This window comes from Macroventuria anomochaeta (assembly GCF_010093625.1).
Source record: "Macroventuria anomochaeta strain CBS 525.71 unplaced genomic scaffold BU25scaffold_55, whole genome shotgun sequence".
Lineage (NCBI taxonomy): Eukaryota > Fungi > Ascomycota > Dothideomycetes > Pleosporales > Didymellaceae > Macroventuria > Macroventuria anomochaeta.
Genome location: NW_022985416.1, coordinates 170205 through 195153, shown reverse-complemented (window position 1 = coordinate 195153; position 24949 = coordinate 170205). Strand labels below are relative to the sequence as shown.

At 49.5% G+C, this 24949-nt stretch overlaps 8 protein-coding genes across 8 annotated transcripts; 4 read left to right on the top strand and 4 right to left on the bottom strand.

Moving 5' to 3' along the window:
• Nucleotides 1-396: 396 nt before the first annotated feature.
• BU25DRAFT_463710 (uncharacterized protein) lies at nt 397-702 on the top strand (the record flags this gene model as incomplete). Its single annotated transcript, XM_033710624.1, has 1 exon — nt 397-702. One exon carries the CDS (start codon nt 397-399, stop codon nt 700-702), a length of 306 nt encoding a protein of 101 aa, XP_033555691.1.
• A 632-nt stretch (nt 703-1334) lies between these two features.
• On the bottom strand, nt 1335-2155 carry BU25DRAFT_482912 (polysaccharide lyase family 20 protein; the record flags this gene model as incomplete). The annotated part of the gene is made up of 1 exon (XM_033711149.1): nt 1335-2155. Exon 1 carries the CDS (start codon nt 2094-2096, stop codon nt 1335-1337), a length of 762 nt encoding a protein of 253 aa, XP_033555690.1. The 5' UTR covers nt 2097-2155.
• A 5572-nt stretch (nt 2156-7727) lies between these two features.
• BU25DRAFT_324529 (uncharacterized protein) lies at nt 7728-7943 on the top strand (the record flags this gene model as incomplete). Its single annotated transcript, XM_033702274.1, has 1 exon — nt 7728-7943. A coding segment is annotated over one exon (216 nt), but the record flags the coding sequence as incomplete, so codon positions are not given.
• An 813-nt stretch (nt 7944-8756) lies between these two features.
• BU25DRAFT_463708 (uncharacterized protein) lies at nt 8757-10574 on the bottom strand (the record flags this gene model as incomplete). Its single annotated transcript, XM_033710623.1, has 2 exons — nt 8757-9002; nt 9999-10574. The coding sequence occupies 2 exons, from the start codon at nt 10572-10574 to the stop codon at nt 8757-8759; spliced, it is 822 nt and encodes a 273-aa protein (XP_033555688.1).
• A 4079-nt stretch (nt 10575-14653) lies between these two features.
• Nucleotides 14654-16627, bottom strand: BU25DRAFT_482908 (GMC oxidoreductase; the record flags this gene model as incomplete). Its single annotated transcript, XM_033711148.1, has 2 exons — nt 16386-16627; nt 14654-16332 (listed from the first exon to the last, which is right to left on the bottom strand). Exons 1-2 carry the CDS (start codon nt 16564-16566, stop codon nt 14654-14656), a joined length of 1860 nt encoding a protein of 619 aa, XP_033555687.1. The 5' UTR covers nt 16567-16627.
• Nucleotides 16628-18098: 1471 nt separating this feature from the next.
• Nucleotides 18099-19404, top strand: BU25DRAFT_482906 (uncharacterized protein; the record flags this gene model as incomplete). The annotated part of the gene is made up of 4 exons (XM_033711147.1): nt 18099-18221; nt 18315-18678; nt 18728-18858; nt 18909-19404. Coding segments are annotated over 4 exons (627 nt in total), but the record flags the coding sequence as incomplete, so codon positions are not given.
• A 2309-nt stretch (nt 19405-21713) lies between these two features.
• On the top strand, nt 21714-22429 carry BU25DRAFT_452729 (uncharacterized protein; the record flags this gene model as incomplete). The annotated part of the gene is made up of 2 exons (XM_033709808.1): nt 21714-21879; nt 21996-22429. 2 exons carry the CDS (start codon nt 21714-21716, stop codon nt 22427-22429), a joined length of 600 nt encoding a protein of 199 aa, XP_033555685.1.
• Nucleotides 22430-22636: 207 nt separating this feature from the next.
• Nucleotides 22637-24697, bottom strand: BU25DRAFT_452728 (acetyl-CoA synthetase-like protein; the record flags this gene model as incomplete). Its single annotated transcript, XM_033709807.1, has 4 exons — nt 22637-23575; nt 23619-24087; nt 24147-24380; nt 24665-24697. The coding sequence occupies 4 exons, from the start codon at nt 24695-24697 to the stop codon at nt 22653-22655; spliced, it is 1659 nt and encodes a 552-aa protein (XP_033555684.1). The 3' UTR covers nt 22637-22652.
• Nucleotides 24698-24949: the final 252 nt, after the last annotated feature.

Below are 24949 nucleotides of genomic sequence, written 5' to 3'. Positions count from 1 at the left end.
TCTCGTTGCGTAGTCCTGTTTGTTCAGTGTTGTTTTGCGAGTTGTTCATGGATCGTAACAGGAGGCGCTGCCCTGTCAGTTAAGGCTGAGGAGAGTGCTGTTACTCATGTGAGTGAGAGCGTGAGGAGAGCACCGTTGTCGTGTCGATTGACCGTGTGGAGAGAGCTGCAGGTTGACCGTGTGGAGAGCCGTTGCCCTGACGTGTGAGACGCAAGAGAGCCGTGGGCCTGTCAACCGAGCGAGTGAGAGAGCCGTTGTACTGTCAACTGACTGTGTGGAGAGCCGTTGCCCTGACGTGTGTCAGCGAGAATTGTGACACTTACCACCGGCGCAGCTTACGAGGTCTTCCCTGCCCTCAGCGCATACGGCATATCTAAGCTCGCTGCCTTCGAACTCATGACCTACATTGCAGCGGAAAACCCCAACATCGTGGCCGTTGCCCTACACCCCGGTATAGTGAACACGGAGATGACGACCGACTCCTTCAAGCGCTTTGCGCTAGACACGCCAGAGCTGGTAGGCGGGGTGGGAGTCTGGCTTGCGGGATGGGAAGGAGAAGACATTGGGTTTTTGAGTGGAAGATTTATAAGCGCCAATTGGGACGTGGACGACCTCGTTGCAAAGAAGGAGGATATTGTACAAGGCGAGCTGTTGAAGATGCACATCAACGCGAACCTAGGCACTGCCCAATTCGGTCAGTGAATGCGCGGCTGGCTACCTCTTGTATGATACGATTAGGGTAATCGACTGCTAGTTAAGATTTACAGCACTCATCGTGAACCGCTTCGCGCTACTGTGACTCTGATGAAAGTTTCTCGTATCAAAAAGTAGCTGAAAAGCAGGAAGTGTGGCACTCAACGTTGACGCGACAGCTCAACGGAGAATGCACGTTGCGTGAAGACCAGGCACTCAAACAACGGATGATGCACCCATACGATGAGGCAGAGTTGGGAAAGAGCCCTGCGATTCATGGGTTACACACTTCCTTGATCGCAACAAAGGCCGACTCATCTCATTGTGGACGACGCCCATGGAGACTGGACGCCACAAGGCTAATTCTGGATACAAGTACAGCCTATACTTTAAGCTTCTGCATGGCAAAATTCAACAATACAAGCTGGAACCTAAGCACACATTCAATCTTTGCAAGAGCATTGTATGGCCAGAAGCGCTTCAGGCAGTCACTTCACGACATTTGACTTTGGGGACAATAGCCGCATCAATACGAACTTTTTAAGAAAACCAACGTTAATACTATTGAAATGAGTGTATCAGGTACAGTGCATACCCCTAGGATTGCGCCTCCAAGTCTTGCATAAACTGCAATCGACAGCTCACCATTGGTCCAGATCTGCATCTGCGAAAGCGCTACCAACGCCGATTTCATCGAACCATACTTGTCTTGTACCCTGAGACCCTTCCATGCGGCCTTCATCACCCCATGCATTCGCATAAAGCCCTATACTAAAGCCGAAAGCTCGATTGTTGTCGATGGTCGTCGGAATATTAAATTGCTCGAGGACTTTGACGCCGTCAAACCATAATTTGAAGAACCCGGTGTTGTCCGACTTCCAGCTTGAATGGACGACGATCTTGTGCCATTGACCAGCGCTTACTGTGGCCACCTTTGGGAAAACGGTAAGCAGCTGAGCTGCTTTTGGGCACACAGTGCCATGTTTAACGCGAGTGTACAGTTGATTGCCTTGTAACCAGATCATTGTCGTAGGCATCCAGTCGTCGCAGCCCGAGTCGGTAAAATCAGCTATAAACTGCGCTATGTTGTAGCTCTGATCGCCACTAAAATCCCAGTCCTCTTGGAGCCGAAATGCAAAGCCGTAAAAGCCGGTGTCGCCGTTACGGTAAATGTTGTCCTTGCGAAGGTCGGAATGATATCTTCCAGCGTAACTGGGGTCATAAACCTGGGTACACTTGATGGCAGAGGGACTTTCAATAAAGACGTTGCTAACTTGCTGAACGGTCCCTTTGTTCTCTTGATTGATGTGGCTCCAACCCTGAGTGGTGCCTTTGTTGCTGAAGATTTGAGAGGCGTGGCCTAGGCCCAGAAGGAACACTAGCGTGCAACATAGACGAAGCATTGTATATAATATTCTCGAGATTTTGAGAGGTCCTAGAAGAATGGCAATATGACTCAAGAGTAAGGATGGGGTTGGTCGAGAAAGTTTTACAGAGCGCCCTGCTTATATACAAGAATATACAGTTGCTCTCCAAGCGTGGATCTTGGTGACCGATTACCGGTATGCGCAACCGACGCCTAATTCGAACGTACAGACTGGACGGCCCTGGACCCTTAACGTAATAGATCCCAGCTCGGGTTAGTGCTTATACAGATTATTCTACTGCTGTACTACCCACTCTGACTCCTAAGGATAATGGTCCGAAGCTTAGACGCAGCCACCAGCCCAACCACACAACTGTAGTCTCAATCGAGTTATATTGAACAGTCTCAAAACTAATTGTAACATATGTTCTTGAGGTGCCTAGTTATGGAGTCTAAAGGAGTTTCGATATAGGCGGCATGTCTTCCTACCATAGACTCATCGCTGCTCGCAGTTCCTAGTGATCGTAGCATCACTAGCTCAGCGTAGAGCTAGTGTCACAAAAATTCCACCGACTTGGTTCTGCGGCCACGAGTCCACGACCGGCAGAATGCTGATCCTAGCTGGCTCCATTCAAATACTGTATGCGGTAGGGTAGTGGGTAGACTGCCTCCCTACTGACTTTGAGGCACGGGTGTCCGTATTGCAAGCACAATATTAGTCAGCGAAATGGCGGTCTGCACCGAAAGGTAGTCTTTCAAGGAGCCGTCCGCAGGATGGTGTTCCCATGGAGCGCATGTCACTAACACTATTTCAAGGATACAAATACGAAAGGATGTCCAGGAAGCACGCTAGCGACTCCCACTAACCCCGACATGTGCATAGCATTAATTATGGTCGTTTCTCTAACAGCGTGAATTTCCATGGTTCGAAGGATTACCGAAGCCAATTGCGGTGACAATTGTTCTGCTGACGCAACGCACGGCCTAGCCCATAATTTGGATAATGTAGGCGAGACAAGATTGCTGCAGAGTCCAATACCGAAATCTTACCTCGGTGTACTCGTTTCATCAGCAATACTCTAAGTTAAGTTTGCTCTCTCCTATTTAGAGCTAGCGTGTCACTAGTCAAGAAGTCGCACTGAGGTACGAAGGGGCTCTATCCTTACGGACGAGTGGATTCGATCCCAATACGGTTCAGTAGTAACGCTTACTGAAAGTTAGTAATGCTTACATTGAAAGTGGTTGCCCCCTAATACTCAGAGCCAACGTACAATCGGTAATCGATGGGTTGATCATAGGTAACACACTTGTCAACAATCAAATATATTTGCAAATCTCCAAATTTCTTGGAGCAAATTGCCAAATCAAGTAAATCAAGTTTGAGGGGTTGATTTGATTTGTGGATTTGGAAGGATTTGATCGCTTAGCTGAAGTGGGTGGTATCGCCGGATTCCTGGTGTTGTGGTTGGCCAAAACCTACTAGTTGATCTACGTTACCTATGGCTCAACGCCACAATGCCTGTGAAGGACGCCGTTGCAGAAGCAGAGGCAGCATACCAAGACAAAGATATTTTGTATACAACGTTAGCTTAAAAAACATGGCTTAGTGCGCTTAACATTGATGCGTCAACTTAAGGGCAAAAGGGTGTCAAAAGAAGACCAGGCACTCAAACAACAACTACTCACTTACGTGCAAAAAGGATACATAGGATACGCCTGTATTGAGTCTGACTAATCCAGTACGCCATTCTGCTGTAAATGTACTTAGTAAGTTTAATGTACAATATGGTCCGTGAATAAATAGTGATAGATACGGTTCAATGTGGGCAAGCCCTGTCGAATGGAACAGGCTGACGCCAGTATAACTCCACCAAATTTCAGCTGACGCCAGCACAGGTCGATGTATATCTTAAGACTTGGAAGCAACCCATCTAGTGGGCTCCTGAGGCTACAACCGTACACCCATTCAAGTCTAGCGAGCCGTTATCGGGATGTACCGCTAACATCTATTAAGCTGGGTTAGTGGTAACTTCGGAGCGCATATCCATTCGGTTCGAAAACCCGGCTCCAGGATCCGCCAAAGTCAGTATCAAGCGGCCGGCATCGATCCACTAGCCGTCCTTTTGCATCGCTACGCTGAGGAGGAGTAGTCGAGCATATGGTAATTGGAACATTGAATCACCAAGCAATCCGGGAAACCATAGCATCATGAATGAACTCTTATGCACACCGCACTGGAGAGATGAGGATATGTATGCGCGTTTCTCCGTAGGAAGAGGTCTGGAACTGGAATCAATGTCTAGATACATGTTGAGATTTGCGCGATGTACACCACGAGTAGCATTATAACTCGTTTCATCCGACGATCTCAGGACCATCTAGGCTCGATCTATAGTGGTACGGTACAATCATTATCGCTAAGCGCGCACCACGAATATGGACGCTAGCCTCCTCCGATGAGAACATGACTCGCTAACATTCGCGCTAAGGTGGTGCAAAACATACGTAGGGTAGGTAGAGGCTACGGCTTTTTGGCTTACAGAGTACTAGCGCTGTAATCCCTGGCAAACAAGCACATAACCTTTGGCTCTCACTACACTACCATTTGCCGAATTGAGAAGAGTGGGCGCTAGTGTTGAAGTCATGTCTTAAGCAAAGCTCGTAGGCACTATTCGGTTCGTTTTCCGGGAAGAGCAGAGGTACAGAAAGCCGTCAGGGGTTGGCTTGACTATCGGTCGGGGTTATAATAGCCCTTGTAATAGTCAGGGGGTAGTCGTCTAGTCAAAGACCGTGGCAACTGGTAGCAATGAGTAGTACAGAGTATACTGTCTAGCTCGAGAGCTGGTGAGATTCCAAGAACAAAGTTGATTGATGAGGTTGAACAAGATGCCATAAGGGCAGCGTATCTACTTGCTATATACTTGGACTGGAGAGGGGTTGCTCGGGTTGCTTGGTACTGAGCATACTGATCATACGGAGTATTGCTGACGCGACCTAGCTGATCGGGTCGCTCGGTACTGAGTATACTGATCATACTGAGTGTCAATGGTGGAGAATGTGAGCGGAATTGTAACTTTTTTCGACAGCTATCTATGTGGTGTTATCTACCTGGAGATGAGCTGCGGGCGCTAGTGGAAAAGGGAAGGCGCGGAGCCCATGAGAGGCAGGAGGCAGTGCGGGTGCCTGGCTGACACTGAGCACTGCCGACGTGACCTAGCTGCTCGGTACTACAGTCCCTCAATCCTCTCGTATCGTCGCGTAGTCCTGTTTGTTCAGTGTTGTTTGCGAGTTGTTCTTTGATCGTAACGGCTAGGTTCCAGAGGGTCAATCTACACCCCAAATTGGCGCGGAATGGGCAGAATGTGTATCAAACTCTGTCTGGTCCTCCCCTACTTGGATCTGGTCGCTATTTTGATTGATTATACCACGGCTTGTACTTGTCTAGCTTTCAAATTCGATACCTCCTACTTTCACAGCCATAAATAATCTTTCAGAGAGAACATGCATGTCTCTGCGATTATGCTCGCTGTATGTGTTGGGCAATGGATATTGAGGTTCACTGAAGTTGTATTGTACTCAAGCTGTGTGTTTATATACTGTGAATGAACGGAAAGAAGAACTGACCATGAAGCTGTTATGTTACTGATACTGTTTGAAGGAGTCTCGTCCAGTTGGTCCTTTTACTCAACCTCATACGGTACTGTAACACGACCTCTTACTATACTGCAACATTTATTGATCTGAAAGAGCTATTGGCTGGAATCGATCGAGACTATATAGTAGAAGGAAGTAGCAGTGAAGGGTTGGGGAAGCAAACTGAACTAACTGAATGAGCTGGACAATCAGTGCAGCGGTCCGCTGGCAAACACTGCGACGGTCCGCTAGCGAACGCTATCTGTGGATCCTTCTCCTGTGACAGTGTGGCATGTCAGTAACAACCTGCTAGAAGAACGGACAAACGTAGGCAGAGCATGTCTTTTTTTGTGCCTGTTCATTCAAGTGGACGATTCAACATTGCCTCATATAAATGACAGACAATACATTCCGCTCGCCTCATTTAGCCAACTGTACTCTCTAAGCGACACTATGACTTACATGACTTGTGGTAGTGTCAGCCACTTGATCTAACCCCGATTATTAACATGTATGAGAGAAGATCGAGGGAGAACTCAATCGATTGTGAGAAGATGTCTCAGAGTGTAAACATATCTGCTGTTACATAATCAGAAAATAAAACACACTACTCCTCAGTAGGCGTAGATGCTGACATTTGTCATAGCTCTTATCTGTGATAGTTCGTGAAGATGTGACAATTTCGCCAGGTGTTTTCTGCTTGAGTCCATTTTCTGGTCGCAATCCATGTTAGTTGTGATGATTGGCAACCTTCTTTGCAAGTGCTCTTTGCCCGAGCTCTTAGTACAACTTTCAGCCAATAAATCTAATATAGTGTATCCCACCACCGAACCCAAAAACCCACCGAACCCGACAAAACCTACCAAGACTATAGTTCCCTCTCTAATTCTAACATGTCTCAACAACGCAATACAATACCCTTTCAATACGAAGGTAGACCTCAGCTTGCTCTTCAGACTTATCGATCAGGAGACTTTTGTCAGTACCCGGGGAACGTTGTCTCAGTCCTATGGGTGGTTTGGATACTCTAGCTGAACGTTCCTAGGAAATCCCATTTCGCCTCGAATCACGACCAAACTGCCATAAGCTCTCCGCGACTGAAGAGGAAACGATGGTCCCATATATCCTCGACCTCTATTCGCGAGGATTCGCGCCCTGGCTGTGCGAGCTGGCAAATATGGCGGATAAACTGAGCGTTTTGACACGCATACAAAGCCGTTGCAGGTAGGGGGTACAGGCTGCTCATCTTAGACGGCCATGAGAGCCATCTCAACCAGGATTTTAGGGACTACTGCCTTGAACACAATATCCCCACCCTCTGTATGCCACCTCACTCATCGCATATCCTCCAGCCGCTCAATGTAGTCTGCTTCTCGCCGCTGAAGCGCAAGTCCTCCCAACGCGTCAGAGACTTCGCACGCCGACGTGTCTTCCGCATCAATAAGGAAGGCTTCCTGCCCGGTCGAAGCAGTGGGGAGTCTAGGAACCCGGCAAATTTACCACGTCCATACCTCGTCCTAGACTGACCTAGCTGACCGGACAAATGACAGAATGAGGGGGTTAAACTACTGGCTTCTACAGCTTCAGTAGTCTGGAGATCAAGACGGCCAGGGCGGCTTTCGCGAAGGCAGTATCGGCTCCTTTACCTTCCGCAGCACCTGGCGTGGATTTTGGGTACCAACCACAATGTAAGAGAAGTCAGCTAACGTGCTTTTCCACCCACAGTTAGTATCTTACTTTCCTAAGAACTTCCTTGCAGACGAGGAGTCGGAAGTGATGACAAATCTTGCTCGAGCAGATGATTGCATAACACCGTTTGTAAATATGGAGCAGTCAATCCGAACGTTATATCAGAAGACAGATTTAAAGCGGCGCGGCGGTGAATAGACAACTGCATCCACAAGCACGAAGGATGCCCTAGGGAGCCACCTGCGACCGTGTTAGACTTACCAAAGCGGCTGCTACAATTTCGCGTCGAGAAGATGGTCGGATCAGTGTGCGGCTTGTAGAAAGTGCCAGCGCTCATGGCGAGAAACGCTACGCCGCGCTCAGCTACGTTTGGGGTGTATGCAAGCAGTACATGACACTGACCGGTAACCTTGATGCACATTTACAGCGTATCATGGTCAGGAGTCTGTCAAGAACAGTGCGTAACGCTCTCGAATGTGCCGAGAAGCTTAGGCTACGCTACTTATGGGTTGACGCACTCTACATCATCCAGAACTCGGCGGGTGACAAGAGCGTGGAGCTCTTCCGCTTGGGGGAATTTTTAAGAACGCTTACGTGACCATCTCAGCCGCCGTTGCGAGAAGCTGCAAAAAGGGAATTCTGGGGCGGCGACCTCAGTTTGAGGCTATTGCCAAATCGTCCTTTATCATCCCCGTTTTTTGCCCGCCTCCGATGCAGACTCAGATAAAGCTATTGGAGGAGTCCAGGTCGGCCATGTCTGGCTGGAAGGCAGGGAAAAGGTGACAGCGACCACTTTGAAAGAGGAGCCCATCAGCAAGCGCGCGTGGACGATGCAGGAGACGTGGTTCTCCCCTCGGCTGCTCATACATGGCTTGCGTCAACTCCAATTCTGCTGCACAACTTACGCGCATTCCGATGGTAGATAGCCTTCCTCAGATCTCGTATATGATAGTAAAAAGAAGGCCATGTTCTGCGCTCTGACCAATCTCTCTCTAAACACAAACTCAAACCACGACAACTGTTGCAGTAAATGCAATAAGTGAATGTGTAACCGCGCAGGGCAGTAAGTCAGGGGTAACCGCGCGAAGCAGTAAAATCAGTATATTCTGTTGTGTGTTTTTCTGTGTTCTGTCTCGACACCCAGCGGGGTCTGTTTACATTACGTATCTGTCGTGCAGCCAGAAAGTGCTGTTGGAACAGGCAAGAGCACTGCACCAGCACACGTGGCAGACATGACCTCTTCACTCCATAAACCGTCACAACAACCGTAGCACACAAATGGATCTGTGGTGCAAGCTGATCATTGAGTATAGCACGCGCGACCTGAGCGGTCATGCCGACAAACTCAATGCTATCGCTGGCCTTACTCTCGCAGTCAGTGGCATATCCGGTATCCGGTATCTGGCTGGACTGTGGGAGTGTAATCTAGTTCGCGGCCTATCCTGGTATCAAAGCACCAGTGAAGTCGGCGCAGAGCGAAAGTCCTGGCCAATGCTCGCACGGTGCCCTCGTGGTCTTGGGCAAAGGTCGACCGTCCGATACGCTTTTCTGGTGCCGAGAACTCTTCCGTCGAAGTGCTGGATGTATCTGGCCTGCCACCCGAAGTCGACGATACGTTGCTCTATCAGGGATCAGGAACTTGAGCCGCTGTAACTAGACGCGCGCCTGTGGTGGAACTCTCTATCAGTGACACCCTGGCCTGGTTCGCTGTCTGGCTTTACAACGATAGTCCTACATTATTCACAAGTAGGATACACATCGGCGGGCGTACGAGCCCGCACTTGGCCATGTTCTCTGGACCGCGGCATTGACAGCACCAGGTATACTTTGCAGAGTTGAGCAACGGCGTGTTCGGCGGCATTCAGAATGTGGAACCTGAATATAGAGGACTGGTTCTTGTTGTTGTGCCAATTGAGCGGGATACCTCTACACGGATTGGGTTTTACGCTCTGGTGCTGGGGCGCGCTCAGGGCCACCCAGAGGCATCTCACAACTTATACTTCACTGCCTTGGGGAATCCGCAGCAAGAGGCGCAGGAGTCATGATGGAGTTTACTTTGGATGAAGAGGCAGAGAATACAGTGTATCAAATTAGTTAAGTGGCAGATATAGAGAAAGTGTTTAACCTTGAGATATTGCTGTTTCGGTGCTATTATTATCTGCAAAGAGTGTCGTCACCCCGTGACTTAGCGTATCTCACCGCCCGATGCGCGTCCCCACCCAGTGCACGATTTCCTGCCAAAACAAACATTCATGCATCAACACCCTATATAGTATTACTCCACCACAATATGACTCTAGAAGACTCGCTTGAAGCTTTAAGTGCTCTGAAGCTTGGCGAAAAACCTCAGTACACTGCCATTGCAAAAAAAATATGAGTGCAATTGCTCAACATTGTGATGACGACACCGTGAGGTGTGCGCATCTCAGCATGCAGCCAATGATCAGAATCAACACCTCAACACCACGCTCACAGAGCTTGTTCATGTATTGCACAAGCTCCAGCTCCTGTGTGGCCCGCCTCCTACCGTGTCTGTGCATCGGATGCGCGCAATCGCCGGATGCGCACGATCACCAATATCAACACCATACAAAAATGAGGCTGTGGAGCCACAAACATTAGCTATTATCACGAGATTCTCAAAACGTGCTGGCAGAATGGAGGTGCAACCGCTGCGGGTGGTGCGAGTTGGTGCTTCCATAATGGGCTCTGCAGCAGGAGGACCACGATGCGCAGCTGCACCACAACGCAGCTTTTTCTTAGGCCCTGCTAGAGGCTTTGGAGCTTTTCGCTTACTACTTTGGGGCAATTGTAGAGCTTTCTCATGTTCTTTCTCCTCCTTTTTGCGCTGTCGTTCGGCTTTGCGCATCTCTATCTCTTTGCGCTCCTTGGCCCTTCCCTTGTCTTGCTCTTCCTTCTCCCTTGCCCGCTTCTCACGCTTCTCCTGGTCAAGCTTATCCTTGAGTAGTTTGTTGGACTCTCTGAGCTTCTTGGCATTAACTTTCTTGAGTTTCTCTGCCTTTGCCTCTCTTGTGAATACCTTATCCCGCCAGCGAGCCTCTGACACCTTACTTGGAGACCACCACTGAGTCCCAGCACAAGTCTCCTTCCGCTGAATCAAAGGCAGAGCTTTGCCCTTCTTGCCCTGCTTCTTCTTGACCTTCAGAGCCTCCTGGAGCCCCTCGTTCTCCATCCTGAGTAGCTGATTATCCACTGAAAGGTGGTGAAAAGTGCGCCTCAGAATGCGTGTGTCCTTGCTGTTTAGATCCTTTACACAACGGCAGAGAGTCCTGTCAGTTTGACGCCAATCATCTCCGCTGTAACATGAAGTAATAGAGCTGCCGGAAGGTGTGTGTGGCTCATCAGGGATGAATCTATTGAGTATTTTGTCAGGGTTGAGTGGCACAATGCCTGTGGCCTCAAAGGACTTGAGTATAGTCTTTTCGACAAAGGTGCGCACCCAGGCAGCCCAGAAGAGCTGAAAGAAGTTGCCCTTTTTGACAGGGAGCAGGCCTTGAGCGTTATGAAGGTGTTGAGTAAGCTCTTGTGAGTAGTTTGTTGACATTGGCTTGAACATGACTATGTCAAGCGGCTGAAGCGTCTGAGTGATGTGCGGTGGATAGATGCACAACTGGATCTTGTGTTTATCGCAATAATCAATAAACCTCATTGTTATATGCAAGCCGTGGCCATCCATGATGAGGAGACGCTGCCTTCTTCGAGCTTTCTTCTTGGTGTAGCGCTGAAACACCTGTTCAAGCCATCCAAGTCCACTGTCATCTGTTGACCAGCCGGAGGCAGTCACTGCGCAGTGAACTCTGTGCTTTTTAATATCAACGTCAGCGACCCATGTTGACTGTATGTGCTTTGAGTCTGCTGCAAAGATGAGGTCTGGCGGAAGGACTGTCCCATTGGCACACACACAAGCCACCATAGTTATCCACTCTCAATTGCCATCATGGAGTGACTGTTTACTCTGTTTCCGCTCAAAAGCGCTCTTTGCAAACACTCTCTTTTGCTTTCCAATGACCCCAATCATAAAGCTCTTTTCATCCATGTTGTACATATTCTCCACCTCTATGCTATACTGAGCAATGTTCTGAGTAATGATGTCAAAGTACTCCTTGTACTTAGCATAGGACTCTGCTTCGTGACGTTCTGCAGTCATAGGGTTGGTCCATTTGGAGATAAGACGGTTGTGTTGATGCTCAAGAAAGCGTGTAACCCAGCTGTTGGAGATGGTGTTCTGAGCAATCTCAGAGGCAAAGTTTGCAATCATTTGCCTTGTAGGAGGTAGGTGACGTTCTGTAAGACTTATTTATGTACTTCACAAGTTCCTCCTCTTGTTCAGGGTTGAGTTTACGCTGTGCAATAGTCCAGTCTTCCTGTGGGCACGTCTCACCTGTGACATTGCGCGTCAAAGTTGAGCAAACAACACCATGCTTGTCAGCTATATTTGCCACGGGACCTCATCTCCAGAAGGTATATTTTCAACTTCTGCACGTGCTTTGTTAATACCTGTCATTGCTGTTGTGCTGTGGTGATGAGAAGAATAGCTGCATATCGCGTTCGCGCGCATCCGGCAATTGCGCGCATTCGATGCACGGACACAGTACAAGAGAGATGATACGCAATTTTGCCACTGAGATCAGTGGGAAATACATTGGCAAGAACTGGGTTGACCGCTTCCTTAAGTGTCATCCAAGTCAACTCATATCACAATGGGTATTGGCAATGAATGCCAGCTGCCACAAGGCCAATTCTGGACACAAATACAGGCTTTATTTGAGCTGTTGCAGCAGAAGTTTCAGCAGTACAATGTTGAACCAGAGCACATGTACAACATGGATGAGAAGGGCTTCTTAATTGGGATAATGCGCAAGAGCAAGCGCATCTTCTCCAAGCAACGCTATGAGCAAGGCAAGATGAAGGGCTCTCTCCAAGATGGCAATCACAAGTGGATAACGCTCTGTTACAATTTGTGCCTTAAGCAAAGCTTGTAGACACTAGTCGATTGGTTCTTAGGGATGAGCAGAGGTACAGAAAGCCATAGGGGTTGACAGTCACCTAAGCAAAGCTTGGGTGGTCAGGGGTAGACTATCCAGGTGGGTTGTAATAACCTTTGTAATAGTCAGGTAGTTGTCTAGTCAAAGACTGTGGCAATTAGTTGCAATGAGTAGTACAGAGTATACTGTCTGGCTTGAGAGCAAGTGAAATTCCAATAACAAAGTTGATTGACGAGCTGGAACATGCTGCGGTAAGGGCAGCGTGTCTACTTGGTATATACTTGAGCAGAGGATTTGTTGCAGTAAATGCAATAAGTGAAGGTGTAACCGCGCAGGGAAGTAAGTCAGGGGTAACCGCGCGAAGCAGTAAAATCAGTATATTCTGTTGTTCTGTTGTTCAGTGTTCTGTCTGTCTCACTCGACCCCCAGCGGGGTCTGTTTACATGACGTATCTGTCGTTCAGACAGAAAGTGCTATTGGAACAGGCAAGAGCACTGCACCAGCACACGGGGCAGACATGACCGCTTTACTCCACAAACCGTCACACATAGTCACAAAGCAGGAGGACAGACTACACACAAAGCTACGCCACATTGATACCCATCAGATGTGGATTAGACAAGAGGTACACCACGACCAACTACACGTTGTCTGGTGTCCAACTGCAGACATGCCAGCAGACAGACTCACAAAGACGCTAGTAAGACAGAAACACCACAAGTTTGTGGAACAACTTGGTCTGGAGAGCGTAGAACGTTATGTTGTAGGAGGTACACAGGAAGCTGAGATACCGGATCCAGCAGGACTCACAGGATGGCACTGACAAGTACAGTTCAGCTTTGTTGCTCACGGCAGCTGGGGGGGAGTGTCATGGTATCAATCGGTCCGTACAGGACCCAATTACCCCTGGTTGGACTGTTATGGACTAGCACGTTCCAGGGACAGTATATATCGTCTCCTCCTAGCTAGATAACAATTCAGCGCAGTATTCCATAGTCCTACGTTATCGTTTACCGTAGCTATCAGTATTCTACAGCAGTCCACACCGCTACATATTCGAACCCTAGGGACACACGTGTACCAAAGATAGGATTCACAGTCTTCTCGTGTAACGCGAATAGCAAGTGTCACCATGGCTATCGAAGTTTGTCAAGGGGCCGCTACCAAACCAGAAGTCAAGTTGGAAGACTCGCTATCACGACGCAGGCGACCCATGGTATCCACGTCAATCAAACGCTCTTGAAACCAACCAGCCCGGACGACTATAGACTCTTTGGTTATCTGCAGACTGGCGATAAAGTGACAATATTTTGTACTGGGAGCCAACATTTGGAGTTTATTTGTAGATTTAGTATCCCACGAGCGAGCTGCCAGCCACGGAAAATATTTCAAGTCATAAAGAGCTGCCAGAAAGTCGCTGCAGGCATGACTAATGCGTCCAACCACCTTGCATCGCCCGTAACGTCCGTCCCTACGTAGCGAGGAACCCACCATGCCGAGAACAACCAAGAAGATCGCAGGGATCGCCGAGGTTATCTCCAAAATGTCCTCTTCAATCGCAACAGCAAGCGCAGAGTTTGCACAATGTAGCCTTTTCTCCTTGTGGCTCTTCTTGCACTTCTATCGCTTGATCATCGAGCATGGCACTTCATCGTCTTCTTCGACTGTGTCTGTGCATTCATCTCGGTTGTGTCAGCCGACCGGATCAGGCAGCAAAGTAGTCTTGCAGAGTAGCTTACATTGGTACCTGGTGCCGGGCGGCCCGAGTCGAATTATGACACGGTTTGGACTGCATCATAACAATGTCTTATTAAGTTTAATTTGAGCGATAAATTCATTACGCTATGCTTATTGGTATAGCAGTCAGTGAATTTGATATTGGTCGAATTTCTCGGCACGGTGGGTTTCTCGCCTCGTAGGAACGGACGTTAAAGCAACTCAGATGCGCGTCGTGACCGTAGCGATCAAGTAAGGCGTTGGGGGCCAAGGCGATCATGCAGCAGTATACTCAAACAAGGTCGTTATAAGATGCGCTGTATCTCTACAAGTCTACCTTTGAACTGATACAATTCCGTGCACGACGCCAACAATCAATTGCCACACGTTTTTTCGCAGAGCTGTATCGATCCACTCCCTGACCATCCAATTGTCTCCAGTGATTTGTCGTCTACCCGCGCCGATTTCCTGCCGACAACGAAAAGCAAAAGGTCCACATTCGACATTATTTGATATAACGTGACTTACGGTTGTTTAAGCTTGTTAAGTGCTATCGGCCGGGAAAATCGTGGCGCAGCTTGATAATATCCGCAGCCTTCTCAGCAATAGCGTACATAGTCGCTTGCAAGTGAGTAGCAGGGACTAAGGGGATAATAGAAGCGTCAACAATGCTGAGCTTTTTGGTGCCATAGACGCGGAGGTCGCTGCTGACACAGCCACCGTACTTTTCAGGCATCATAGCACAAGTGCCAGACTGGTGGGCGAAGGTAGCAGTAAGCGCGCTCTGCTTGAGCAGGGCTTGGATGATCTCGTCATCAGTCTGGGCAGCGACCCCAGGAGTGATCTCGGCAGGCAAGAAGCGAGCGAGGATGGGATTTTGCCAATGGCGGCGGGTCCACTTGACGGCTTCGATCATCATGGTCCTGTCGGCAGGATTCTGAAAGGTGTTGAACTGGACAATGGGGTTGCCAGTGGGGTTGGTCGTGTTGAGGGCAACGTATCCACGGGAGAGAGGGCGCTGGACGGCGGCGATGGCGAGACCGAAAGCGTTCATTGGAATTTCGACAGCTGCGGCCTTAGTTCCGGAGAGGAGCTCGGCGGTGATGGACTTAGCAGCCTCGTAACCACGCAGGAGGTTGGGGTTGTTCTTGTATACGGCGGGGAGGTAGTCAGTAGACTTCTGAGCCTTGATGGTAGAGACGATTTGCTTGTAGTTGGAGGTAATGCTCTGAAGAGACAGGAAAGCAAGACTACTACCGTGGGACTGGCAAACAGGACCAATGCGGTGGGCATAGTACTGAGCCCAGGCTGAGGCGTTCTGAGCAGGGTCGGAAGAGAAGCCGGGGTTGGGGATGCTCAGGTTCTGGGTGGACCAGAACATGTTGGCGTTGGGGTGATCCTGCAAGTTGGCACCGACGGCGGCGAGATCCTTCTTGACCTTGACACCGGCAGCCTTAAGGACATCTGCAGGGCCGACACCACTGAGCTGAAGAATCTTGGGAGTGAACACAGAGCCGGCGGCAAGGATGACTTCGCGCTTTGCGTAAACCTTGGAGACAGTCTTATTAGCGAGGGTGGTGAACTGAACACCTTTAGCAGTAAGGCTGTCAAAGAGGACCTCGTTAACTTCGACACCGCTGACGAGCTTCAGATTGGTACGGTTCTTAACAGAGTCATAGTATGCCCTCCTGGCATCAGAACGGGTCTGAGTCTTGGGATCAAGGGAAGTGGGAATCCAGGTAGCGCCGACAGCATCACCTGAAGCGTGCTCCCTGGGTGTGGGGTAACCTTCAGACCTGAAAGCCTCCCACATGACCTTGACATCAGGGAACTCGAAGTTAGGAAACGATGCCTGGAGTGGGCCATTGGTGCCGTAGAAAGAGGCATTGTAGGTAATGTTGAAATCCTTGCGGGTGAGCTTAGGAGGGGTAAAGGTAGTAGACTTCTTGAAGTAGGGGAGGAGGCCATTCCAGCCCCAGCCAGGATTACCGAGCTGCTCCCAAGCGTCGTAGTCAGCAGCAGAGGCACGATCGAATGCCATGCCATTAATGACTGAGCCACCTCCAACGACTTTGCCAATCAGAACCCCAACACTGAGACCCCCAAGGCCAGGATCAGGTGCCGAGTCAATGCTGTACTGCAAAGCGTGGTTGATGTTGTTGCCAAGAGTAGGGATGATAGTGTTGATGTCCTCTGTGATTGGGCCAGTCTCCAGAACGAGGACAGAATCTGTCGATCAAGTCAGCTAATCAGCGAAAGACGCTTAGATCTGTCGAACTTACGCGACTTGTTCTCACTCAGGCGATGAGCAACTACCAAACCGGTAAGCCCACCACCGACGATCACATAATCATAGGTCTTTCCTCTGATAGAAGATACAGTATCGCTCTTTACAGCCGGTACTGCTATAACAAAGGGCAGAGCCGCCGCGAAAGTGACGAGACTCTTCAGACTAGGTGACATCGTGAACGAAGAGGTAGCGGCCGAGAAGCTGAGCTGATGATGGAAGATATGCTGTGCGGCCTCTACAGGGTCTTTTATAGAAGCTTTTCTCGAGTCAGAGGTCTTGAAGAACTAAGACTCTAAAGCGTGAGAGGAAAGATAGAGCACCTCTGTCATGCAACAACATCGAGGACGCAGAACGTGGCAAGTGGGACTACTGATGTTGGCCCCAATTTTGCATGGACCTACTCTGGGCCTGCTCGATTTGGGCGAGCGCAGCGATTCTAGAAAACCAGTGGGCGGAGGAACAGGGTGTCTCGACATCCGTATCGTGGGTCCGGTGCAATTGCCACAGAGAGGTTGCATGAGCGAAAGACCGATGCCGCAATTCCTTCACACCGCACGGCACCAGCACCTGACATGGTACCTGCATGGTGTGCCATCACGCAAGGTGGGTATGAAGGAGTTAGGTTGACGGTTCGAGTCGGTTCGGGCGTGGTGTTGTTGTCACACGGTTGTGTGATTGGTCGGACTCAAGAGCACACCGCCAAAAGGGCCTAATGCACCTTAGAAATATACAGCGGAGCAGCGCGCCTTCCGTCTCCATCAAACACCTCTTGCTGACAAGTCAAGGTTCTCCGCCTCTGCGCAGATGTGTGAAAACGCATTGCTACAATAACGCAACAGTGTGCTTTCTCGTCGTTCTGGCAAACTTCGGCAGCCGACGCGGCCAAACGCAACGTCACGACACAGACACAACAATTATGGAGACTGATTTTGGAAGCGCATCCATCGTCTCTATCCAGTTGTCAGTTTTGGTCAAATCTCCACAGGACGCCTTCTATGACCAAACTCGATTTGGTCTTAATACCTCTTCAAACCCGTTTTAGACCTAGCATACAGCTGCAAGAATGTGGCACAGTTCGGCTTGAAGGGTGGCAGTTGACTACTACCAACACGGACTGCGGTCGAAGAATTCCTCAAAAAGCGAGACTTTTCTCGTGGAATTATCTTGCATGGGATTCCCTGATGGTGGGGTACCCCGCGGAGTGACGCACGAATGAACACCTTGTATTTAAAAAATCCCTTCGCGATTCAAACCCTCCGGAACACGTGCATGCACATGCACGCATAGGTGAGTTGATGCAAAATGAGCTTATCCTGACAGTGAGAGCAATTTATGCGCACATGTCCACAGGCAAAAAGATCTTGCACAACAATGCACGGGCGGCTACTCTCAAAGTACAGTCGCTGAGTACCGACAGTATGGAATGGGTCTTTGATACTTGGTCTAATAACCTTCCGCATCCTACTTGCTGCTACATCAATCTTTTTCGACTCTGTCGTCCCGCTTCCTGAGAGTGGCACAGCAACCCTCGCCTGTCGCTCTCCGACATGTTCACTGAAACCCTGGAGCCTTCTGCTTTATAATTTCTGTATATCAGGAACAACAGCCCAACGATGATGTGACTAGCGGTTCCTTCGCTCGAGTCGTCTTTCAAAGCCCAGCATTGCCCAGATTTGGTAGAGCCAACAGGGCCACATCATCAGCCGACCTTCCGTTGGACGACAGATCCGATGCAATCAAACTCAGTTACCCTTTCGTGGCATTCTTCAGTACGGTTCTCGTAGTACTTCGTATCTGGAATGACATTAGGATCAAGAAGCAAGGGTATGTTAACGTGAGCGACTGGCTTCTTGCACTTGCGCAGATGATTTACACAATGCGGACTCTGTGGCGGATGTATATAATCTGACAGCAACACTAGGTCTGCGCTCTCGTTGGAACAACGTTTGGCTATATATCAGCATGGATTGGAGCCGGCAAGCATGCTTGGGACCCGGCTGTCACCAGAGATGATCTCACAAAGTACTTGGAGTATCTCTGGTTTGACCAATACTTCAACCTGACCGCGATGGCGGCACTCAAATTCAGCATTTGCGCGTTCATGCTGAAGCTCAACTTCTCGAAGACATACCGAATGTTCATCTGGTTGACAGTCGTTGTTCATATCGGGTTGAATGTTATTTTCCCATACATTATCTTGTTTGGGGAATGCGATCCGATTGCAAAGCACTGGAATCCAAAATTGCCAGGATACTGCTGGAGTGCTAAACCTCAAATGACATCGGGTAAGCAGGCAAAACTCTGGTATGGTTCATGGGCTGATGCTATTGACAGGATACCTCGGTGCTGGTTCGAACATTGTATCAGATCTTTTATACCCCTGCGCCCCTCATCTACATCAGAAAAGCGCAGTTGCCCAGACGAGCGATGTGGGGCATACGAGTAGTGTTCTTGCTCGGACTAATGTAAGCGGCCACCCCTTCAGCCAAGAGATCAGGCTTAACGCGAGTCACAGCGCAACTAATATCTCCACCGTCAAGCTCTACGAGATCAAAGCCCTGAACGAATCCAAGGACGTCGCCTACGAAGGCGTCAACCTCTCGATTATCAGTAACAAAAGTGTTTGTCGGCACACTGGCGGCCAGTCTGCCTCCTCTCCGCCTTCTCTTCGAGAACCTGCTCAACAAAATCCTCCCAGAGAATGCTACGAGCAAATCGCACGTGAACAGCTATGTGCTATCGGAGTACGGCATCAACACGAACACGAGAAGAACGAAGCGTGAGGACCATGAGTCTGATAACAGCAGCGAGACGACGCCATCACCACCCGTTGCACAACACAAAAATGAGGCTGTAGAGCCACACAGAAAAGCTATTATCACAGGATATTTTGGTGGAGCATTCTATAAACCTATGTGACCAACCTTTCTCATACATATTGCTGCGGAAGCTTAGAGGTGCGGCCGCGGGAGGTAGTTGTGGGAGCTTCCCGGAGTAGGCTTGCAGCAGCACCACTAACTATAGCACTACGCGCACGTCATTTTTTAACCTGAGGCTCTGTAGGGGGCTTCTGTGAAGCCTTACGCTTACTTATTTGGGACAATTGTATAGTTTTAGCAGCGTTGCGCTCTTGTTTCTTGCGTTGTTTCTTGGCTTCTTGAGCAGCTCTCCTCTGCGCAGCCTCTTCTCTCATCCTCACCCGCTCTACACACCTCTGCTCCTTCTCTTGCTCATCTTGTAGCTTCTTCTGGGCTTGCTCTTGCCTCTGTTGAGCTTTGATAGCTTCCTCTTTAAGTTTAGTTTGCTTGTTGACCTTCTCACAATACCAAGCTTCCCTCAGATGGAGAAGGCGTGCGGGGCAGCTGGCTTTTATCCTTCTCAAATCGATTGAGTATAACGTGTTGGTTTGGTGGGAATATGCCTGTAGCTTTGAAGGACTTGAGTATAACGTCCTTAGAAAAGTATTAACCCAGGACTTGTGGAACAGGCGGAAGAAGTTGCTCTTTTTAATGCTTGCTAAGGCCTGGCTGTTGTGAAGGTGTTCAACAACTTCTTTGTTGTAATTTGAAGCCAGTGGTGAGAAGCACACCACATTGAGCGGCTGCAGCGTGTGGGTACTGTGTGGAGGGAAGATCAACAGCAGAATGCAATTAGAGTCGCAGTAGTTGATGAACTTCCTTGTTACGTGTGAGTTGTGGCCATCAACAATGAGCAGTCGCCAACTTCTGCATGCTTTTGTTACGATCCTACGTCCCACGATAGGACAACAGGCAATAAGTAACCACCAACCAAACACAGAAGCCTGGGGGAAGGTGCAGCAAGGCAAGGCCGCCTGGCCGGCGCCTAGGGGATTGCTCTCAGCTGAGCTGACACACATGACAGAGCTCGTCAACAAACAATGTCACGTGAGTGCTTGTCAACGAGCATGACATGATGCTTGTCAACGAGCATGGTACGATGCTTGTTGACGAACCACAATCCATCCGGATTGGCCAGGACCGACTCTGCTTGTCAACAAGCAGATCTGGTGGACTGTATATATATGTGTAGGAACACAACCCTTATGGTTTGTGTTCAACCTTGTCAATTAAGTTTGTCATTGGATCTCAACCAACCTTCAAGCTAGACAGATTGCCTGTACTACTCATCGTTACCCCAAGCTGTCGTTAGGTGTTTCACCCAGGCAACTTACCCCTACTGTTCCAGAACCAGAGTTCATCCTCAAGAACCAATCAAATAGTGCTTACAAGCTTTGCTTAAAGTATGACTTCAACAGTGAGATTCCAATAACAAAGTTGATTGATGAGGTTGAACACGATGCCATAAGGGCAGCGTGTCTACTTGCTTATATACTTGACAGGAGGGTTGATAGTGGGTTGGTATATGGGTCCGTGACAATTGTTTGTGTATGAGATCCACGTTGTATCCACTGCAGTTCTTTTTGTACAATCTCGGTTTGTATAACAGATATTGCAAGTGTTGATTATACTGGGTATCACAATTACAATACCAAGACCGATCAAGATTCAAATTGCCTGACCGTTGCTGCCGTGGGCGATGATGTTGCAGATCTGTTCTTAGCCCATGCAGGCCTCTGCTGTATGAGCGCAGAACTGGGACACTCCATCCTCAGCACTGTGCGTGACGTGAAGTTCATGACACCATGACAGATGATCTCACGTAGATGGCCGTGCATCGCACACCTCGACCGGTTCAACGGTTGCGTGATCTCTGGCCGTTCCTCGAACAAGCGCCGTGCATAGCACGTACAACGTAGTTTTGCTCCGCCTGCTGCTGTTCTCTCAGCCGCCATGTTCGCGAGGATTACTGCATGTACGTGTGTCCCCGTCAAGTTGCCCAGAGCCTAATTTGCTGCCCTGGCTACGTTCATGGGTGTTTCGACTCAAGACCAGCGCTCGGAGTTTTTTTGCAGGGGAGTGTCCGCTTGCACGAGCTAGAGCCCGCGGGTCGGTAGGTAGCGCAGGGACGCTTTCTGCGATACCCCCAGTCGCGCAACAACAGTAACATCGCCCCCGTCCATCTCGTCAGCCTGAGGCTTTTGCCATGAGCAGTTCGTCGTGACATGCCGTGTGCTGCACACCTCCCTCTCCTCGAGCTTCCTCACACACATATGCAATTCCGTCCAACAGACCGGCAGCTCATTTCGCAGTCTCCTCCGCGGCTAGAAATATGTACTGCTCGCTCGGGTGGGCGTATTGGACTGGGCTGCGGCCCTGAAGGCAAATCAGCAGCAGCTGCACAACAATGCCCCCGAGAGTAATTACACGACAAGGGAGAAAAGCGGGTAGCAAACAACCACATGGCCTCTGTCCCAGATGGCGAAGACAGGGTGTATCACATAGAGGACGGCCAGGACGGCACGCAGCGGAAAAAAGGCGAGGGCTTGCCGCGTGTTGCGTGCGGACGCGGTCGCCACTTTCTTCTCATCCCCCGCCCAGCGGCACATTATGGCGCAACAGGTCGCGGTGAGATGCGTGCACCTTCGCGTGGACGGCTGTCGGACTAGGATATGCGGCCGGGAGCTGCCACTCATACTTGCTATTAAATGGCCAACAAGTAAGAGGCAATACCACCCCTGCAGGCTCAAACTCCGACTCAGGAATCCCCGCCTTCTGCTGGATCCCAGCTTATGGATTTCTCTGCAGAGGCGTAGCATGCGATGGTTTGATTACCACGATGCTTCTCCGGACCGGGCAAATAAGAGGCCAAAGACAAAAAAGTCGGATCCGTAAGCCTTTCAGATTGCTCATGACACCACAGCAGCGATCAATCCATCAAATCCATCAATCCACAAATCAAATCGACCTCTCAGACTTGATTTACAACCAGGTTTATATGGGCAGATTTGATTTGAAGGGTTTGAGAGATTTGGCCGAAGGAAGTTTGAGAATTGCAAGTATACTTGATTATTCCCAAGTGTGGATGCCACCAACCGGAGATTTTGTCAGCTGTATACCGCCCTCAAAGTACCCCCAAGCTACAGGCACCCGACGTGGCAAAATCCAAGCACCTTGATAGCGCATCTTCAATGAAGCTGCAACAACGTCTATTCAAGTTCGAAGCCTTGGTGCCTGCAGCGTGCGAAATTCCTGGCGGCAATGTCGGTTTGTTAGCGTGAACACCAACAGCGGAGATGTTCACTCGCGATGATACCTCTGACGTTGCAGCCGCCGAATCGCAACACTACCAGACAGGCCAAGAATTGAACGCAATACAGTGCTTGATAGATGGAAAGTACCTACGCCATTGCTACTTTGATCACTCCAGCAGGATTCGCCATCGCAGTCTTAGGGTCTGCTAACGACGCTAGCATACGTCTATCAACCTTGAATCCAGTCTGCGGATATTTCTCCACAAAGTAGACACCACCAGAAAGCCTCTTGAACGTGCCAAGTTTTACCTCCACAAAGCGTTGCAACTCAGCAGCGAGGTCCGGGATGTGCGATTTGCCCAAGACGTAGTTGGTACGCAAAACAACAAACGCAGTTGGATGCTCAAGCTGCGTGGCCTCGTTACGGATTCCAACGACGACGGCCATGCCAACTGCGGGATGGTCGAACAGCGCAGCCTCCAGCTCGCCGGGCACAAGATGCGTGCCGTAGCCGTCACCGACGCGCAGAAATTGTTTGACACGGTCAATGATGAAAACATTGCTGTTCTCGTCAATATAGCCCACGTCGCCGCTGTGGTACCAGCCATCAACGTCAAAGCCATTGATAGCTGCAGCATTGTTGAGGTAGCCCGCAAACTTGCACAAACTGTTTCGCACAAGAATCTCCCCTTTCTCATTAGGACCTAGTTCTTCGCCAGTTTGCAGGCTCCCCACGCGCGCTTCCATGCCGTTGACAAGGCTGCCGCTCGATCCTGGAGGGTAGGGCACACCATCGAATTGTAAAGCAATGAGGAGCGTCTCCGTCGACGCCCATTCTAGCGCTAACCGCGTCTCGTGGAATTTGTGCTGGATTGCTTCCCTGATGCTGGTATGGATTGGAGCGCCTGTCGAGAGAAGCCACTTGATGCTGTCAAAGCTTCCATGGACATCATTCTTGGCGATCTCGACGGCTAGTGGCGGTGTCACAAAGAGAAATGTAATGTTGTACGTATCGATGAGTGACAGTGCTGTCCGATTGAAGGGTTGCAAGAGTATAATGACCGGTATTTCTAACAGGGGGTTTAGGCCCATGTAAAGTTTGGCGGTGATTACGTAAGCGAAAGGCAGTGTGGCAATCCACATATCTTTTTCCACTGTTTGTGTCCTCCGGAACGGTAAGAGCGGTTGTGAGCGTGTTGACGTTCCAATGGAGATGAGGCATGAGCACAGATTTGATAACTCCCGTTGAACCACTCGTTCGGAAGATCATGGCTGTGTGCGATTCCGCGGCATATACGGTGTCCAAATGGAAAGCATTGAAAGCAGGGTCACCGTGAGCCATGAGTTGCTCCATACAGGGAACATCGGTATTGTTGTCGATACTGACTACTCTGATGTTTTCACACAGAGCTGCAACTTCTTTGATGGTAGGGTACAAAGTGCGGTCCGTGATCAACAACTTTGTATCGACGCTCTGGACTCTTGAGACCAGAGCCTTGACGTCGAGATATTTTTGATGGGCGATAGGTGAAGCAAATGCTTCGGCTGCCAGACAGCGCAAGAAAGCGACTAGGTATTGGATCTAGAAGTTGGCTCGCGTTAGCGTCCCTGGCTTCACCTATTGTCAGTTTTAAGACTGACCGAGTTGAGAGCAAAAATGGTGACCACATCACCCACTCCGATTCCGAGCTGTTCGACTAGAACGCTTGCAGAACGGCGAGAATTCTCTTCTAGCTGAGCGAGAGTCAAGGTATCCTGCGTCTCATGGACACGATACATGACCCGATCGCTAGGATAGGCATCGCCCGTAAGCGAGTAAAGCCCCTCAGCGAGATGAATCCACCTTCTATCCCAACCCAACTTCCCCACATCCATCTATGTATTTGCATTTAATACACTCTTATTCTCTAGGCTCTTCTCTATCGCCCTGCACTTTGTGGCAAGAGAAATACGACGATTGTGGTTGTGCCAGCAATCATCTCGCACGCCGCGCCAGAAACCATTTTGCCTTTCACACCCGCTCTGTCACCTCCAACCAAGCTCTTCCCAGTTCACGATTGTTACGGCAAAAGACCTGGTTGAGAAGCACATTGTGCTAGGTTTCCAGGATGTTTGTGCTTGGAGAATATGTACTCTGAGCTTATCTCCGTCAGACGCACTTGTGCTTGGCGCCATAGCGCGACCACAGCCATGTTGTTTTCCCTGATGCAAAGTGGCAGAAGAGGCAGAAGGGTTCAAAGAACAGATGCCCGTCAATTGCGGATCTCTAGAACTGTGAATTTACATACTTTTACACTTCTTCTTTTCCTTATTGAATCATATTTGCTCCTATGTCATAGCTTTATAACCAGTTTTATTGAATATCCTTCTCGTTCTGTGAGGTCACTGTAGGCAGGCAATCGGACACAGGATGGATTGGGGCCATCTGGGGCCAAATGGGATGA